The following is a 20196-nucleotide window of genomic DNA, read 5'->3' as shown; positions in this document are numbered from 1 at the left end:
GTTCTTAATTCCAGCTAAATATCACACATTTGTTTCGAATGAAACTACTTCTAAGTTTAATAACGATTCGTGTAGTCATAGCTCTACTGTCACGCATACACCATCATCTCCCAAAACTTTCAATCCTACTAACACTAGATTAGACACTTGCCCCAGGCAAAATGTAGAAATTCAGTCTGCTGTACCTGTAGATATAAGTCTTAGTGAATGTGCCGCAGAATCTGAAGTGCAATCTCAACATCAGGGTGAATCTGACAATAATCAAAGTGCTAGTGTTAGAAGTAGGCCAGTGCATAACGTTAAGAGACCTTCCTATTTAAAGGATTATGTTACTTAGAGGCTTCTTATTATAAAAGGGGGGATGTTCTGTCAGGCTTAACCCATTCGGGACGGGCCGATTTTTCGCGCGCCTCTTTCTAGGACGGCATCAGGAAACCAACGGGTAGCGACGGGAGCCGTACTATAACGGCACATGCGCTTTATGGTGGATGGACGTGGAGAGTGGTTACATTTCGGGGTTTATTATATACACTGGTTCAACAACTATAATGAATCAGAAAATGGAAAGTTTAGGAAAATCTGGATAGAATGTTGATACCCTAATGAAAGAATACTATAATAAAAAACATATTTTGTATGTAGATAACTGGTACACCAGTCCAGAATTATTTGAGTACTTAGTGACTCAAGAAACCGGAGGAACTGAAACTGTGAAAGCCACCAGAAAGGGGATGCCAGAGTTTCGTAAACCCATAAAAAAAAGGAGAAGTTGAGAGTGCATCCACTGAAAATATGTTAGCCCTGAAGTGGCATGATAAGAAATTTGTGCACATGTTAACTTCAGTATCAAAGCCATGCCTCAAGAAAACCGGAAAACTCAATCGTAAAACTGGTGATCGTGTTTTGAAACCTGAGTGCGTGTTAGAATATAATTTAAAGATGGGAGCAGTTGACAAAATAGACATGCAAATTAGTTTTGTTGATTGTGCTAGAAAATCATTGAAGTGGTATAAGAAACTGTTTTTCCATTTAATGTACTTATGCTTGTATAATGCGTATATTTTATTTCAAGTCAAAACAGGAAATAAACCATCGTTTTCAGACTTTCGATTGCAAGTTGTGGCTCAAATATTCGAAAAATATCCCATTTCTACGGAAAAACGAGGCGCACCTGGTAGTGTTGATAATCCAGCTCGACTAATTGAAAGGCATTTTCCAAGCCCCGTTCCACCAACTGCAGCTCACGGATCGAGAACACAAAGAAAATGCCATGTTTGTGTCACCACACAGCTTCGAAAGAAAAAACGCTCAGATACCCGCTTTATGTGTAAAGAATGCAATATTGCACTTTGTGTGCACCCTTGTTTTGAACAGTATTACACTCTTAAAAAGTTTTAGAAAACTATATTTGTTATTTGTATTTTCGTTCGTTTGTATTTTTAGTTTGTTCTTTGTATTTTCTATATAAGAAATTAACTTTTGTTTTTTGATATTTACGAGTTCCAGAATTAAAAAAATGTGAATTACAAATGCCTTTTACTTGCCCCTAAAAATAAAAAATGCCGTACCTGTACGTCAGTCGTCCTGCTACTAATTAGTTTTCTAACTGCCGTACCGGTACGGCAGCAGTCTTTCAAATAGGATATAACTTACGTACATCTACGGCATTCGGCTAAGTGTGATGTATAATGTAGCAGTACATGTACAGGGTGTCCCATTAAGAATGTTCCTCGGCTGTATCACAGGCCCCAATAATCGTAGAGCGTTGAGAAAAAAAAATTAGTATAAAAGTGGCCCAAAAAAAATTGCTGGAAAATATTTTGAAGTTCATTGGTCAACTGCTAGAGGGCGTTCTAGCTACTTAAAAAGTTTAAAGTCTATTTTTTCCAAAAAACCTTTAATAACCTGCATCCCAAAATATTATCGAAATAATCTACAAAGTATTCCTGACAAAAATGTTTTGACAACCATTTCTGTCAAATGTCAAATAAAGTGGTGGGGAGAATTTCTATCTTAAATGAGAAAAATCGTAAGAAGTAGGCTTTATCTGCACCGATTTTTTTAAAACAACTTTTATTTAAAAGCTCTTTTATTGCTTTATTTTTCTATCAAAAAGATATTATTGGAAAATTTTCTTAAAACCCGCTAGGGGGCATCTACTTCTAACTTACGCTATTCGACTGATTATTTTAAGAAACTCAAATGCAACCATGTGTGTTTTTTTACGGTATTAAGAACGGAGAACAAAGCTTAATAATTTAGTAAAACCCGCATTTTGATATCACGTCTCTAACTAAAGTTACAAAAAAAAATGTTTTCATTAGAAAGTGAAAACATCAAATATGGTCGTTAAGTTCTATTTACCAGCCGGGTTAAAAAAACTGGTGTCTAAATGAATCTTTATGTAGAGAAACAATCTTGGTATACCAGCTTTTTAGAAATTCCGGAAGGTGGCGTTTATTTATACACTACTTTACACAGGAAGTTTCATTGGTAATAAATCAGGTAATAAATCAATGTTTATGGGAAAACTAGGAAAACTATGCATAGGAACGTTTTAAATATTTATCAACGTCGACGCGTCATTGTAACACGACAAAAATATTTTGATAGTTTTGGCACTTGGTACCGATTAAACTAAAAAAAGATAAAAATCTTGCTTATTTTAAATGGAAGAAAAAATAATATTATTTTAATTCCTACACTAATCTAATGCCTGCCGAGGTGTTCGAATTGTCGTCCGATGGACCTATAACCTGAGATCCTATTACACCGCACCAGACATTAACACTCCACCTTCCCTGATGCTGGATCTCGCGCATCAACGAGGGTTAGTTTCAGACCAATAGTGCATATTATGTCTGTTAACTCCTCCGTCACTATTGAACGTTGCTTCGTCTGTCCATAAAATTTCGTTGAGAAAATTTGGATTTTCGAGCAACATATTCTCCATCCAATGACAATAATCTAGTCTTAGTCTTTGTGTTATACCTGTGTTCCTGCAAAATTCTGTGAACTACAGAACGAGGTATGCCTAAATCGCCTGAAATAGTTCTGATGCTTAAGTGCGGATCAAATTCTACATAGGCCAAACAATTTATTATGTTTTCCTCCGTTCTCCTGCGACCTTGTCTACGGTAGGTTGGATGGACTACACTACCTGTTGTTCGAAAACGACGGGCCAAACGAATAAATATGCCTCTACTCAGACGCCGGTTTTGAGGAAAACGTTGAGCATACAGCCTTGCAGCTATAGTAGCATTTTCAAAACATTCATAAAAAATTTTGATAACATTTACCGACTCTTGCAAAGACAGACGCATTTTAAATTAAAGTCAAAGAATAAACTCTGATCGAAATAAATAACTAAATTTATAAGACCACCGAAAACTTTTAAGTAGCTGTCACAGAGTTGTCACCGGCCTTTTTGTTTTTTAAACAAATGCAAAGCCAACTTATTATTAAAATTGGCATAATTTAATTACCTGTGTATTTATACTCGAATAAAGTGCTAACCGATAGTCTTATATAAACTTTAATTTTTAGTTCCTTTACGAACACAACTAATATGTTGCTGTATTGTTTTCAATATAAGTCTTTTAACTTATTTTAGCACATCATGTGGTATTATTTGTTGCTACGTTGTCCAAAAATTTAAAACGTTCCTATGCATAGTTTTCCCATACTGAATAAATTTATTCCCGCTGAAACTCCTTTATAAAGAAGTGTAAATAAACGCCACCTTCCGGAATTGTGTAAAAATAAAGAGCTCTTATACCAAGATTGTTTCTTTACACAAAGATTCATTTAGACACCAGTTTTTTTAACCCGGCTGGTAAATAGAACTTAACGACCATATTTGATGTTTTCACTTTCTAATAAACACATTTTTTTTTGTAACTTTAGTTAGAGACGTGATATCAAAATGCGGTTTTTACTTAATTATTAAGCTTTGTTCTCCGCTCTTAACACCGTAAAAAAACACACATGGTTGCATTTGAGTTTCTTAAAGTAATCAGTCGAATAGCGTAAGTTAGAAGTAGACGCCCCCTAGCGGGTTTTAAGAAAATTTTCCAATAATATCTTTTTGATAGAAAAATAAAGCAATAAAAGAGCTTTTAAATAAAAGTTGTTTTAAAAAAATCGGTGCAGATAAAGCCTACTTCTTACGATTTTTCTCATTTAAGATAGAAATTCTCCCCACCACTTTATTTGACATTTGACAGAAATGGTTGTCAAAACATCTTTGTCAGGAATACTTTGTAGATTATTTCGATAATATTTTGGGATGCAGGTTATTAAAGGTTTTTTGGAAAAAATAGACTTTAAACTTTTTAAGTAGCTAGAACGCCCTCTAGCGGTTGACCAATGAACTTCAAAATATTTTCCAGCTATTTTTTTTGGGCCACTTTTATACTAATTTTTTTTTCTCAACGCTCTACGATTATTGGGGCCTGAGATACAGCCGAGGAACATTCTTAATGGGACACCCTGTACAGCATCAGTCCGGAAAAAAATTTAAAACCCTAAAATGTGTACGGCAGTCGTCCCAAGCTATAGCATACAAGGTAGTACATGTACGGCATCAGGCCATCAATGTCCGCTTTGAAAAACGTACCCGTACGTCAACCATCTTGAATGGGTTAATACTGTACATTTATTCTAATTACGACAACCCTGAATATCCCTACGCCAAGGGCGACTCGCTATTGATCAGCGGTAGGTGGCCTGATCGGGCTTGGGAGAGATTTTGACCGTCCTCGGTGCTTTATGTATTCTCTCTCGTTGTTAATAAATAGTATAAACCAACAACTATCGAGTTTTATTAAAAGAACCCAACAGAACAACTTCTGTTTCTTTTCATCTGAAAACATTTTCCAAGAAGCTCTCGAAGGACAACAATTAGGCATCAAAGAAAATGGCACATTGATCAACAATATACGATATGCAGATGACAGAGTCCTAATATTAGATAATATGAACGACCTCCAAAGGCTTCTGGATATACTAGAAGTCACAACAGACTTATGGGAATTAACGTCAACGTAAAAGACAATATTCCAATTAAGCGCACGAAAATTAGATGAGTTCCAGAATGCGAAACAGTAATAAGATAGTGAAGACAAAGAACGAGTAAAAAAGTTTTAACTAGATGGGGACGTGGTTAGGTGAAGACTGCTCTTCAGACGTAGAAATCAAATATCGGATAAAAAAAGCAAGGAACTAATTCAACAGATTCAAAAACGTCTTTACGAACGCTGACTGACCTTAATCTAAGACTAAGGTTCATAAAATGTTACCTATGGTGTGTACTATTGTATGGTATGAAAGGCTGGACATTGAAAGTTAGCACAATGAATAGGCTGGAAGCATTTGAAATGTGGATCTATCGAAGAATCTTGAAGATCCGTTGGCCAGCAAGAAACACCAACGAGGAAATTTTGACGACGATATGAAGAGAACCCGAATTGCTGTGCGCCATGAAACGCAGGAAAACGGCGTACCTGGGATATACAGGGTGGCTAAACAAAAACGAAACGACGGCCATGTCGGGCTCGTAAAGATTTTAAAAAGAAAACACTCGAACGCGGTGGAAATAAAACATTCAAAAATTTTAAATGGAAGAGTGAGTCGAGTTATACCTTGTTTGAAAGGTCTTTCGATTCTCTTTACGGCTATACCTAGTTTAAAGAATTTTACTTCAGCGGTTCTCAAACTATTGACTATTTTAACATTTAATACAGTTTTTTGGAAAATATTCACAATTCTTTGTCAGGCTATTAATTCATAACAATCATACATAAGTACTAGTCCAATAAATGCTGAAAATGGCCAGCGTTAACCTCCATGCATTTTTTTTTAAATCGACGTCGTACATTTCGAAGCATATCAGGAGTTACCTGTTGGCATTCAAATGTAATCCTTTCGCTCAATTCTTCTATTGAAGCTGGTTGGATAGCATAGATTTTACTCTTTAGGTGACCCCACAGGAAAAAATCTAAAGGTGAAAGATCAGGTGACCGCGCGAGCCATTCAACAGAGCCTCTCCGTCCAATCCAGCTATTAAGATAGTTCTCATTTGAATTGGGTCAATTGGGGTAATTGTGGACGATATTTAATGTTTTGACTTGCTAAACGATTTTTGGGGACATAACGCATTATTTTATATATGTAAATTAGCAGTCAGATAGCTCATAGTATCTTCTTTGATAATTACTAGTGGTTTTCTGTAATTACTAGTCACATTAAGAAAAAAAAAATATATTCAACATGCTTGTCCGTTTACATTTACCCCTACTCTTTAGGGGTAATTGTAAACAAGCATCTCTTGACTCATTTACTCTACCAGAAAAAAACCTGTGACAAATATAAACGAACTATATAAAGTCGCTGTGTAGCGAAATATTTTTTGATATAAGTCGTGTTTACATTTACCCCAAAATAATGTGACCTTAAAGGTTTTGCTTGCAATATAAATGAAAAATCGAGATAAAAGTAAATATTTTCCAACAGTTCTGTTTATTTTAACTAAAACTAAACTATTTTTCAGAACGCTAATAAAAGAAATTTATTCTAAGTATGTAATTATAATAATATTATAGGTATAAAAAAAATAGTTTTGCTCATAAACGGGAACTATTGCTGGAAAGTTGTATAGTATTCTCTCTCCCTTCATTTGAATGCCAGGATCGGGAAGCACACCAATGATTTGATTCAAGGTTATATAACTGACATCAGTTTCAACAATGTAGAAAACCATTTTTGATGCATGCCAGGATTTAAGACCAGTCACTTTGATTTCCGTTAATTTTTCATCCACAGCTTCAATTAAACACACATATTTAAGAAGAGTAGTCTTTCTCTTTCCACCTTTGAACTGCACAAGAATAAATTTCCCTGTGGACAAGTCTGAACTCTCGACTGTTTTAAGCTCTATATCTTGTTTTTCCGGTTCTGCCCAATCTATTTCATCATCAGTATCACCTAGACTTATTTCTCCATCAGAACTTTCCGAATCTGCAACTGGTTCACTTCTCATTTTTTTCAATTTCGGCTTTAACTTTTTGTTGTCCGTTTTCGGATTAGCCTTTTTTTCCTTTATTTTTCTTCTTCTCTTCTGCTTCTCTTAGTCTTTCCAAGACTTGGTTGGTTGTTAGTACCTCTCCATATCTTTGTTGCTTTAATCTCGGTATGACTTGTTTTTTCTCTTCAATAATATCTTCACGGCGGCTGAGTGGCAAGAAAATGTTGGTAATTTCTGTCGATTTACTGATAGACGATGACGTCGATGGTTGTGGACAATGGGTAGATGCCACTAATAATTTTTGGTAGTCAGTTGACGATGTAGAAGGCTGCTGTCGGCTTTCAGCTGACGACACTGAATGATGTTGACTACAACATGATGAAGTTGAAGACTTTTGATCGTCGACCGTGGGTAGAAGTGGGTTTGGTTCAGAAATTGCAACAACAGTTGATTTAGAGGATACTGGTTGGATAATAATAGCATCGGATGTTACAGATTTCGGAGCTTTGAGGGCAGCTTCGTATTTGGCCAAGTCTTCTGGTGTAAATTCATTTTGTGGGAATTTGTTTCAATCAACTGGGTATACGCCAGTATTTTTAAATCCAGATATAATATTGCTAGAAACCATAGACTCTTGCCAAGTAATGCCAAGTAATTCGGTAAATTTTTCCTTAGTTAGCCGTCCACACCCTCGTCCCATTCGTCCTTAACAAACTTCACCAATTGTTTATTCCAGTTCACCTTTAAGGGTCCGAAGACACACTTGTCCAAAGGCTGAAGCTTATCCGTAAGATGGCTTGGAAACTTTATCAAAATAATATTGTTGTGCATTGCCTCTTCAATAATTCTGACGCTCATATGACTGCTGTGACCATCATACAACAGTAGAGCTGCTTGATCTAGAAGGTTTTGGGAAGTTCGTAAATCTTTAATGTGAGGTATAAACCCTGTCGTAAACCACTGGAAAAATTGCGGCTCCTCCATCCATCCATTAGTGGAGGCCGCATATATAGAGTTCCTGGATAGGCGCTATTGGAAGTCCAACGAGCCTGAACTCCAGCTCCCTTGAATTGATATCCGGCACAGGGCCTTTCCTTTCTCTCCAATTGTCCTAATACGATAGGGATCATTATTAAAACCTGACTCGTCAGCATTAAAAATAAAACTTCCTTTATCATCTAAATTATTTTCATCAATGGTTCTTTTCAGGTCATCAAAAAAATGGTAGACGATCTCAGGTTTTCTAGCATCCTTCCGCAGTTTTTGCAAATGTTCCGGTTTCTTAAGAGGCAGTTGTCTGTGTCTTAAGAAACCGGAATCTGTATGTCTTCTCATGAATGAGTAGTACCAGTCTTCTCCCGGTACTCCATTTTTAAATGGTGTTCTTTGAACTTTTGCATTAACATACTCTCCAACCAGTTGTCTAAGTTCTGCTTTGTCACATGGTAAACCCATCGCAGTACGTGCCAATAAACATTTCACTATTTCATTTTCGATATTTGAGGATAAAACTTGGGAACGTCCACCCTTTGTCACATTTAATGGAGTCTTTCTTCCTCCTATCCTTTGGTAAATAACTGATCTGGGAACACCATAGAACGTTTCTGCTTGACAATACGTTTTATTTTTATTTTGGACATCTGCAAAGACATTCGCAACATCTTCAGTTGTATAAGAAGGTGGTTCTTTTTTCGTACGAGTACGTAAGTACGAGGCAACTTTACACTGCAACAAGACAAAGAAATTACTCATTTTACATAAATTATCGGCGAGACACTAATTTTATCATGTTTACAATTACCCCAAAAGAGTGTATACATTTCCCCCAAGAACAAATTTATTAGGGGGAAATGTAAACACTGAATTATTTTAGTAATTATAAAATTTGTCGACAGACATTTAGGAGTAAAATAGACACAATAGTATAACAAACAATGTCCAAATGAAATATCTAACTTACCTCGATGATTTGCATTCGAAAACTTCAGTGCCGAAATTCAACATAAAACCACCAAACACATCAAATTGGATCAGCCAACTAATGCAAGAAGAGCACAAACAGGAGTAAAATTTCGAGGGAAACCGAGTTCGCCCAACGTCGGCACGACTCGAATAGTGAGCTTCGCGCCAAATTTAAAAACTAAATGTTGTTGTGTTTCTTATTTTAGATGTGTCTACAATTACCCCAGTTTACATTTACCCCAATTGACCCTAATTGCGGGTAGCTATTGAGTAATGAGGAAGTGCATCATCCTGCTGAAACAACACCTCGCCTTCAACGTATTGATTGTTATTGTCATTTTTAATATTGTTCGTACATCGATAGCTTCTTGCAACCTGAGGTACATATCCTCATCAAGATTACCGGCTATAAAAAATATGTTCAATAATATGATCGCCATAAATGCCACACTACTAAACGTTTAATTTTTGGGAATGTTGAATATGTGCTTCGTGATAAATGTGTTGATTGTGGTCCGACCAATTACCGTAATTATGACGGCTTACAGTGCCGTTTAAGAAAAACGAACATTCATCTGAGAAACAAATGTTTAACACATAATTGGGATTATTTAAAATGCTCTTTCACTAGTTATTTCACAAAACTCCAATCCATATTTCTAATATGGCACCTAAAATATTTAATCTGCTTTCTACCGATGTAAAGACATTACTTTGACTATTACTTTGTTTAACACAATAAACTAAAAATCAATAATCCAATTTCACTCAACTGGCCTCTAAATGATATATTATTTATTGTTTATTTGCATTTTGACATTTTTATTTTTGCCCCCCCTAAATGCCAATTTGAACAAAATCTGTATTATTGAGTGAAGGTTAGCGGTGGGAATTTCTAGGATTTGTTGGACTAGTGTTTATGTATGATTGTTATGAATTAATAATTTGACAAAGAATTGGGATTTAATACAGGTTTTCCAAAAAACTGTATTAAATGTTTTCCCCTGGTAATTTAAAATGTTGGAGCGTTTTCTTTTTAAAATCTCTACTGCCGACCCCGGTAGCGTATTGGCATTCTCTACTACGATAGGACACAGGCCTAAAAATTACAGCGTCGAAACGCAGTAGAAGATGCCAGACATAGTTGCCCGAAAAACGTTGGCCATTCTCTAATGCGATTGGACGCATATCTAAAATTTAAGCATCGAAGCACAGTAGAAGATGCTAGATATCTTAAATGACATAAAATTTTAACATTGGCTACTTTATTAGGCCGCAATGGTCTTTGCCGGTGTTTGGTGCGTTTGTTGCATTTGGCGGCAACGCTGTGATTTTATTTGCACGCTAGACAGGAATTAATGTGTTAGTATTTATTTATCGCTTATAAAGTGTAGAGTAGAGGGTATATAGTTATTTGTGAATTATGGAGGAAAGTGTTGTGCGAAAATTGCTAAGTCAGTTTTGCAATAATACCAAAAGCAAATTAATTCAATTTACTTTTAACCAAGATTTTAATTTTATTTGTGAGTTCCGTACTGCTTTTGATGAGAACGAAAAATGTCCGTAAACATTTTGTGACAAGATAATAACCGAATTCGGAGACGTTACGAGCACAAATTGGATTGTTCGTTATTCATTTCCTAATGTGCAGCGCCTTAAGTCTCGAAAGGAGGTTTATGTTTGTCAACATAGTTCATATGGGAAAACACTGAAACGTAAGAGAAATGACACTAGGATTCGTGATAAAAACTGCAAGGCCCAAATCGACATTAAAATTAAAATAACAACTCGGAACAGTTTAAGGAAAGATATTTTGTTAAAAGAAGGCCTGAATACCATTATAAAGGTATGTTATAACTGTAATACTATAAAATAAGTGGAAAAATATGACTTTTTAAATAATTATCGAGTTTTTTTTTAAGGTAAACTATCAACACAACCATAGAGTTAATGTGGCCAAAGCTTATAGTTTTCTTAGAATGGCTAACGAAGTTAAACAAAAATTCACTGGTTATTTCGAGGACGGTATGGTCCCAGCAGCTGCTAAAGCATTTCATGAAGTTCTTCTTTTAGAAAGCTTCAATTTCCAGGAAGCTCTTACTAACGCAAAATTGAATCCCACCGCTCGGCAAATAAAACATTTGTATTATAAATGGAGGTAAGAGTATATTATTATCCATTATATGGCTTCATGTTGATACAAAATATTTATCTGTATCGTTAAGGAGCTTTTTCACCTTAGAAACATTAACTGTACAGGGTGTTTCATTAATATTGCAAAAAAATTCAGGATGTGTTTCCTTGTTTAAAAATAAAGTTCATATGAACCTAAGTTCGAAAATAAAATATGTTATAACGGCTAAAGCAAACATAGACATATTATATGTTTTTGAAATGAGAAAGAAGAGGAGAATCCAATTTTTTTACTAATATACGGAGTGTTCCATTTAAAATAACAAAGTTGACAGTCATTTGTTTATGTCAGTGGCGGATCTACGTGCCAAGTTAGGAGGGGTAATCAAGTTTCAAAAGTTCTTTTTACTACTTAATACAGGTATTAGGTGAATAAAACACAGATATTTAAATACGTTAAAAGAAAAAAAATAGTAATATACCTAATATGTGAGCTTTTAATTAGCCAACAAAGTATTGTTTATTATTTTTTCTTATAAAAAACAAATCTTTGGGATGGGTTAGGGATCCGCGCTTGGTTTATGTTCTGATAATAATTTGTTTTTTGGTAAAAAATAAATTGAAAGATGTTTTAGAAAAAATATCGGATTTCAAACATTAGAGAAAGATCGTCGGTGAAATTAATTTGGATCCAGATATTATTTCCAATTTTAAATTTGCATTATTAGTGTCGATATGGAAAAAAAAATTACAGGTATAAATATTATATCTTAAATGACAATCGACATAATTTAACGAAGGAACATTTGAAATAGTATTTAGTAGTTAGGTAGTTGTTTTTTTAAGATGATTAGATTATGATTTGTTGCAGTTTTAGTTTGTATTTGAAATGTCTTTCGTTTGGATTACTTACGTTATTTTTTCTATAAAAATAAATGCTATTTTAAACATTTAATATTTTTTAAGATAAGAAACTGTTGTATGTTAAACGATAAATTTTTTTTTCGTTTTTTTTGTTGCTTTTTTGGCATTTTTCTTGCTTTTTTCACGAAATATTTAGCTTTTTTAAGAACTTTTTTTAAATTTATTTTTGCTTATAAATTCGGTCTTCAGTTATGACTCTTTAAATAGCTGAAAACATAAATATAGTTGGCGCTACTTACAGGTAAAGGCCAAACTAATATAAAATTTAAATTTCTCATGTCAAAAAAGCCGTAGATAAAATAATTTACTAAAATATTCAATATTTTTTAAAATAAACAGCTGTAACTCCTAAACGACTGAACGGATTTTAACAAACTTGGTCTCGTTGCCCGTTCAGTCGTTTAGGAGTTACAGCTGTTTATTTAAAAAAACAATTGAAATATCCCCCACCACTTTATTTTAATAGATACGTCACAAAGTGTTAAACAAAAATTACTCGAGTAGAGCTCAGCTTTAAAAAGCATATATTTTTTCGTAACATTTACTGGGTAGATTTCAGTGAAAATTTACTTAAAAGGTTTAAGATGGCAGTTACGCCCCCTGGCGACCATCTTGAAAATGTCAAAATATTTTCCACGATATTCTTTTAGCCACTTTAATCATAAAATTTTTTACCGCAAGTCTCTACGACGAATAGTTTCCAAAATATAGCACTTTGCATTCTTATCTGGCCACCCTGTACACAGCCACCAAAGTTGGTGCAGTTCCTTTAGCGTGCATACTTCATACATCGCAGAGCGACAGAAATTACACCCTACCTTTTAACACTCTTAAAGAACATTTATCTACCAAAGGATTTGGTGGTTTAGGATACCCACTGGTCTTTATGACTGATGATAGTCCTAGTGAACGGAATGCTCTAAAATTAGTTTTTCCTTCTTCTCATTTCATCTTGCCCAAGCATTCTGGAGGTGGCTTTGGGCATCTAAAAATGGTATTTCAAAAGAGCATAGAAGACCTATAATGAAAATGCTTCAAACTATAATTTATTCATCTTGCATTAAAGAAGCTGAATATGAATATAACAAAATGTTGACTGATGAGCGATGTAAAAAATATCCTTTGCTTTTAAGCCATGTCGCTTCTATTTGGGAAAGAAGAGTCGAATGGTGTTTATGTTTGAGGAAAGATTTTATTACAAGAGGTATTAATACAAACAATTACGTAGAGGCCTCTATAAGAATATTTAAAGATATTGTTCTTCAACGCTGTAAAGCATTCAATGGTTATGCCCTTGTTGAGTTTATAGTTACTGTTTTTGAAAGTTATCATAAAAAATATTTACTCGAATTTGCTGATTCTAGACGAAGTCAACCAAAATTACTTTATTTAAAATTCTCCCAAAAGGCAAAGAACCTAAATGTTTATCAAATTGATGCACAAACATTTAGAGTTTGTTAGGCAAACGACAGCCTTCTATTTTATACGGTATACACAGATATAGCACTCTGTGATTGTCCCTTTGGCGTAGGAGGTCGATTTTGCAAGCATTTGTGTGCAGTCCAAGAACAGTTTTCATTAGTCATTGATATTTCGCCATTATTAAGCTATGATGATAGAGTTTTACTGGCAAAATTGGCCTTAGGAGATAAAGCAAATGTAAATTTTTACAATGATATGGACATAACTACAGAATGCAATAAATCAATTTCAAGTAGACAATATAATATGAGTATGGAAAAGAAATATAGGAAATAGAAAATGATGATGCAAGTTCAAGCAATATTTTATGTATCCAAGAAACAGATGCTTTAAAAGATAATTTTATAAGAATCTTAGATATAGCTGTTAAAAACCCCACACCTGATGTAATTGAAGCTATGCACAAAATTAACATTACACTAAATAAAGTACAGTCCGCGACAGAAGTGCAATCCTGCATTATTAATATAGCAGGCAAATTTAAAAAAAAGTATGGTAAACAAATTGGGGTACAACCTACTTCTACGGTCAGACATAAAAATCGAGATGGTTTGAAGAGTGGTTCTAAAAGAATTCAATCAGGGAGACCCTCAAACGTCGAAAATAAACGTGTTGGAGAAATATAAAATTAGAATAGTGGACTGTATTTTTATAGGTGGAATGAAATATAACGACGGTTAAGACAACCCTATTAAAGTGGTGGCCTACCTTGCTGTCGCTTCTTTTTCTATCCAATTCAAACTGCTTGTCCCACAGGTTCACCTCCGGAGGGTTATTTTGCTTAAAGACGTGCCGGCACTTAATGTCTTTGGAATTCACTCGCGAAAAATATGTGTGTATATTGAGAGCAACCTATTTTGTTCAAGGTTTATGCGCTTCTCCTGACTGCATCAAAATTCGGTGCAGTACTACCTGGTGATGCGTGCGACTCTTCTCGGTCAAAGAATAAGGCTGTCTCACTATGACGCGATAAAAGGCCGCGAAAGTAATTAGAATAAGATTAGAATTTAAAGCCAATAAAGCTCATGTTAATTATATTTAAACACAAGACCCAATAAAGAAAAAAATATATATATAAATAAGTAACCATTCCGCTTTGACGGAACAAAACGAGTACCAAAAAAGAAAAGAAATCTTTCAGTTAATATCAATAAAAATAGGCCAAATACCAAAGGTCATTAATTTAAAGAGGTTAAGTATTTTTGTATTTGTAAAAATGTATTTTTAGCTTAAATTAGTTGTTTTTTTTATTTATTTAATAACAAGATTTCCAAAAAAACTATCCTTATTTACAAGATGAAAACCACTTTGTCAACAAGTGTTTTGCTATAGCATTCATTTTTAATATTAATTTGGAGTCTTTAACTTTTTTGCGTCTTATTGTAGTAAGGTATAATATTTTTTTACTTGTAAACAAATTATGTGACCCTTTTATAATGAAACATAAAAAAAAATCGTTTTAGCTTAAATTAGTTGTTTTTTTAAATTTATTTAATAACAAGATTTCCAAAAACAGTCCCTATTTACAAGATGAAAATCACTTTGTCAACAGGTCTTTCGCGACAGCATTCATTTTTATAATTAAATTGGAGTCTTAACTTTATTGTAGTTAGGTATTATATAACATTACGCCGATTTTTGCATTTTCTATTGCAATTCGACGTCTCAAATTTTGAGATATGCGTCCAATCGCAGTAGAGAATGGCCAACGTTTTTCGGCGTACTATGTCTGGCATCTTCTACTGCATTTCGACGATGTAATTTTTAGGCCTGCGTTCTATCGTAGTAGAGAATGCCAATACGCACCCCGGTAGCACCGTGGGCAAAGTGTTCGAAATGCAATCGTGTGGTCTCGGGTTCGAATTCCGGCATGGGCATGGTTGTTTGTGTTTGTCTTATAAAAACAAAACACTTGTGGTTCGAAACCCACGTTAAACTGTAGATCCGTAAACAAGATTGGGCGGCCGTCGAAATACGACGCGAGTCCATTGTATTTGAGGAAGAAGAAGAAGAAAATCTTTACTAGCCCGACATGGCCGCCGTTTCGTTTTGCCACTTTGTACGTTAGACAGCAGCGGTTTAAAATATCAAATATTGGACCGAAATAGCCACCACAGGAGAATTAATTCGCACCACCAGAGATAGGGAAAAATGATCAGAAATGATCCCAAACATCCATTAATGGATAGAAGCAAAAAAAAAGAAGGAGGTGGCGATTCCCTGCTGTTTGACATAGCGTTTGATATTGATTATAAGTTTTCTTAAAAGAAATGAATTATTTTAATTAAACCGACAATAAGTATAATATACAATTAGATCATTGGACATCTTTCATGTTTGATTTATAAACATAATTACAATATTCGTAGCAATTGAAAACACAGTTGTTACTTACTTTTGAAGTTCTTCGAACTGACGCAATTCTTTTTCCTCATGCGTTAAAATGTTCGTAATAGGTCTGCTTCGAGCTTTAGTTTGCAACGCTGGACTCTGTGGCACTGTCCTATTAAAATCGTTAAATCATGTTATAATAAAGTCTCGGTCTCAAGAAAACAGTATGGCAAATTAAAGTTACATGTTTTGCTTAATGAAAAGTATCATCAGAGGTTTTAAAAGACACTCTATACAGTGAGGACGCGCAAGTTGGAACAAATTCATTTAAAATTCAGAGGTGTGTTCGAAAAACAAACGCTGGGACACGTTAATTTTTATTTTTTCTCGCGATTTTTTTGATGATGAATGAATGATGGTGGACCAAAGATGAACAGTTCCGAAAAAAAAAACAAAACAAAAAATTAAAATAAATGTTCAAATTATTGACCATTAACTTCCTGACAGTAACCAAATCGATATTCAAATTCTTGTAATACTTTACTTATTGTTTGAGGCCGGATTTGTTGTATTTCTTTGTTGTATTTTTTAATTCTTCTAAACTTCAGGTTTATCAAAATAAACTTTAGATTTTAGATAACCCATAGATAAAAATCCAATGGGGTTAAATCTAGCGACCTTGCTGGCCATTCAATGAAACTCGCCTTTCCAATCCATCTATTTGGGAAAATGTTGGTAAGGTAGGTAATCTCGTACTGTTCGCGAATAGTGTGGGGAGCGCCATCCTGTTGGAACCATATCGATTCTGCCGGTATAAATGAGTTTTCACCATTTGAATAAAGTGCAATTAAACTAGGTACGAGGGTCAAGTAAAAAGTAAGGTTCCGACATTTTTTTCAGGTGTAAGACATTTTTTATTGAAATTGCGAATTACACTATCTGAAAGCTTGGTCTCTTAGCTACTTTTCTACATAGTCGCCAAATTTTTCTACACATTTTTGCTGTCGAGAAATCCACTTTTGAAAACCTGCCTCTAAAACCTCCGCCGCCAACCCGTTGAGGTACGTGGTGACTGCATTCTGGACTTCTTCGTCCGTAGCGAAGCGTTGTTCACCCAGGTGTTGCTTCAATTTCGAGAACAAGTGGAAATCGCTCGGTGCAAGATCAGGGCTATAGGCAGCTTGCTCCACGATTTCCCAGCCAAATTGTTCGATTAAGGCTTTGGTGTTGCGAGAGACGTGTGGGCGCGCATTGTCGTGATGGAGCCTAACGCCCTTCGTGAGTCTTCCTCTCCGGCGATTTTGGATGGCTCTTCTGAGTTTCTTTAGTGTCTTGCAGTATTTTTCCGAATTTATGGTGGTCCCAGTAGACATGAAATCCACGAGAAGGACGCCTTTACGGTCTCAAAAAACCGTAGCCATCACTTTTCCTGCGGAGAGCGTCTGCTTGAATTTCTTCGGTCTGGGCGAATCGGAATGGCGCCATTGTTTGGACTGTTGTTTGGTTTCCGGCGTGACGCAATGGCACCACGTTTCATCTCCCGTTACAATAGAGTCCAAAAATTCTTCAGTATTCTCGGCACATTGCTGAAGAAACTCCCGAGCACACTTGACGCGGTTCTCTTTGTGGGTTTCTGAGGGCATATGCGGTACCCACCACGCACACACCACACCTCGATTTTTGCCACGACGTCGTCGGACACCGATGCTTCCTGCGATGATTGCGATGACACTGAGCCTTCCACTTCTTGGCTCGTCGTGAATGTCTGTTCGTCCTCCGGAAAACTCTCTGCGCCATTTACGGACGTGTTGCACACTGATGCAAGCTTCCCCATAAATTTCTGTTAACTGCCGATGAATTTCAACAGGCGGTAACTTCTTGGCGTTGAGAAAACGGATCACTGCCCGGATCTCGCACCTGGCGGTGACGGCGATTGCGGGCTCCATCTCGAACGGCTGTCAGGCCGGCACTGAGACAAGTGTCTACGTAACAACTTTTCCGATCGAGCGCACTGTTTCGCCCCGTCGCCTGATCGCCCCGTGGCCCCGTCGATTTATTTAAATATGTACTTGCACTTTATATTATCCTGTATTGATTGTATTTAGATATTAGGTTTTTCAAGCCGTTTTTCAAGCCTTATCTAAATATATAAACGTGAAATTTACTGACTGACTAACGTATCAACGTACAGCCCAAACCGCTTAATGTAGAAACAAATTTGGGATATAGATTCTTTGCAAAAATGGATGTCCCGCTAAGAAGGGATTTTTCGAAATTCAGCCCTTAAGGGGGTTAAATAGGGGATGTAGGCCCTTATGGCAAAATCGTTAGGCGTCATTAGATCGCAATGAAATTTGGTACAAAGTATCTTCTTAAAAAATAAGCAGACGCGTATTTTTTCTTTTTTTAAATTCTAATTTAAAAGGGTACGTGTTAGGGGCTATCGACGAATATTGGGGGGTGATTTCCCGTTATCATCCTATAGATAATCCGATTGCAACAAAATTTGGTACATAGCATCTCCTTAGGAAAAAAAATTACACGTGTTTTTGGATTTTTTGAAATTCAGTCCCTAGCGGGGTTAAATATTAATTAGTTCTTATGAAAAAAATTGTTAAACTTCATACAATTCCAATAAAATTTGGTACAAAGTATCTTCTTAAGAAATAAGAAGACACATATTTATATTTTTTCAAAATTCTACGAAGTGCTAGGAGCTTTCGAAGAGTTAGGGGTTGTTGCCCCATTACTACCCTAAACATTATCCGATTGGAATCAATTTTGGTACATAGCATCTCCTTGAAAAAATAATTGACACATGTTTTTGGTTTTTCGAAATTCAGGCTTTAAGAGGGTTAAGTTAATTCTAATGGCAACATTGCTAAAAAAAATTTCGTGGGCAACGCCGCGGGTGTAAAGCTAGTATTATATATTTCCTTTCGATTATTCGAATACCCTGTACGTGAACTGGTGTCAAAACTCATATTTATAAGTAATTCACATGCACATGTACATATCTAAATATTAACTTTGACATATTTTGGATACTAATTGCGTTCGAATAACAAAATGAGTATAGAAATTTAAATTCTAAACAGCTAAAATATAGCGTTGAAAATTACCTTAATTTTCTCTATGTTTAAGCATTGTTTTTTTTTTATATGATTTTAGGCCTAATTAAAAAAAATAAAACTACAGAAGTCTAGTTTTGTCCTTTCTGAACAAATATTTTAAAACCCCATATCAAAAAACCTTTAAGATTCTTAGATCTCACCTATCCAAAAAAGCCCTTTTTTGGCCAATTTTCGCAGGTGTAAGAAGCCTCTTTTTTGGGCAACTCTGTGTTTGTAAGGTTGGCGCATCAGCTATAATTTTTTTTGGCGAATGTGCACCTCACGTTATTTTAATAAATTGTTAAAAGTTGATCCAGAGGTCATAATTTTATTTAGAAATACTACCTACATATTTAATATATCAATACCAAAAGTAGATTATTATATTTTATTTTCTGGTTTTTGGCTTGTCTTTTAATTAGCATTTTATTACTTCTATGAGTGCACAATTTCACCTGACCGAATGAAACCTTTAAAACGAGGTATTTTATTAAATTTGTCCTTATTCTAATTTAAAATCATAAAGCTATCTCCTCCCTCTATTAAGGTACCTACCTAGGGGTTGCTGGTTGCCAATGCCGGGTTAATTCCATAAGGTTGGTGAATATAATAATATTGTATTGTCATAAGACAAGAACCCAATGTTTGTGTAAAATTTTGTAACAATCGGTTAAGTAGAAGTAGTTCAAAAGTCAAAAAGTTAGTGCAATATTTGAAACAATCAAGATGTACATATATTTTAGATACGGGCCAAAGATGAATAAAACTGTTAAAAAACAGATTTTATTAATACTGATATACCTAAAATAACTCAATTAACGTGTCACCAGTAAATCTATCTAAATCAAAACAACCATTTCAGCTTTCAGCCTCGAAAAACGATTTATTATACAGGTAATACAATTTCAGCGATGGCTTGACGGGGCCACGGGGCGATAAGGCGACGGGGAATACCAGTGCGCTCTATCTGAAAAGTTGTTACGTAGACTCTTGTGGCACTGAGCGTCGTAGCGACTTCCCCGGCCGCTAGGAAGGAACAGGGGAACAGACGCACACGGCGGTGTTGCCGGATTCCGCCTAGCAACACGCGCGGCGGAGCTACAGCGTTGGGAACCTTACTTTTTACTTGCCCCTCGTACTATCTGATTTTGAAGCAACTATAAATATTTTTCAGAGAAAAGTGCGGCCTCAATAAAATAGGGACCCACAATTGACGTGCCCACAATC

The 20196-nt window shown here is 35.4% G+C and overlaps 1 protein-coding gene across 1 annotated transcript in view; it reads right to left on the bottom strand.

The window, feature by feature from the left end:
• LOC126733812 (targeting protein for Xklp2-like) overlaps positions 1–20196 on the bottom strand; it is a 119216-nt gene that overhangs the window by 56562 nt on the left and 42458 nt on the right. Inside the window, exon 7 of the mRNA XM_050437226.1 lies at positions 15921–16028. Coding sequence (XP_050293183.1) covers positions 15921–16028 — 108 coding nt within the window. The remainder of the gene's footprint in view (positions 1–15920; positions 16029–20196) is intronic.

The sequence above is a fragment of the Anthonomus grandis genome, chromosome 3 (genome assembly GCF_022605725.1).
Source record: "Anthonomus grandis grandis chromosome 3, icAntGran1.3, whole genome shotgun sequence".
Lineage (NCBI taxonomy): Eukaryota > Metazoa > Arthropoda > Insecta > Coleoptera > Curculionidae > Anthonomus > Anthonomus grandis.
Note: the sequence above shows the minus strand (reverse complement) of the source record. Positions and strands in the feature narration are given on the sequence as shown.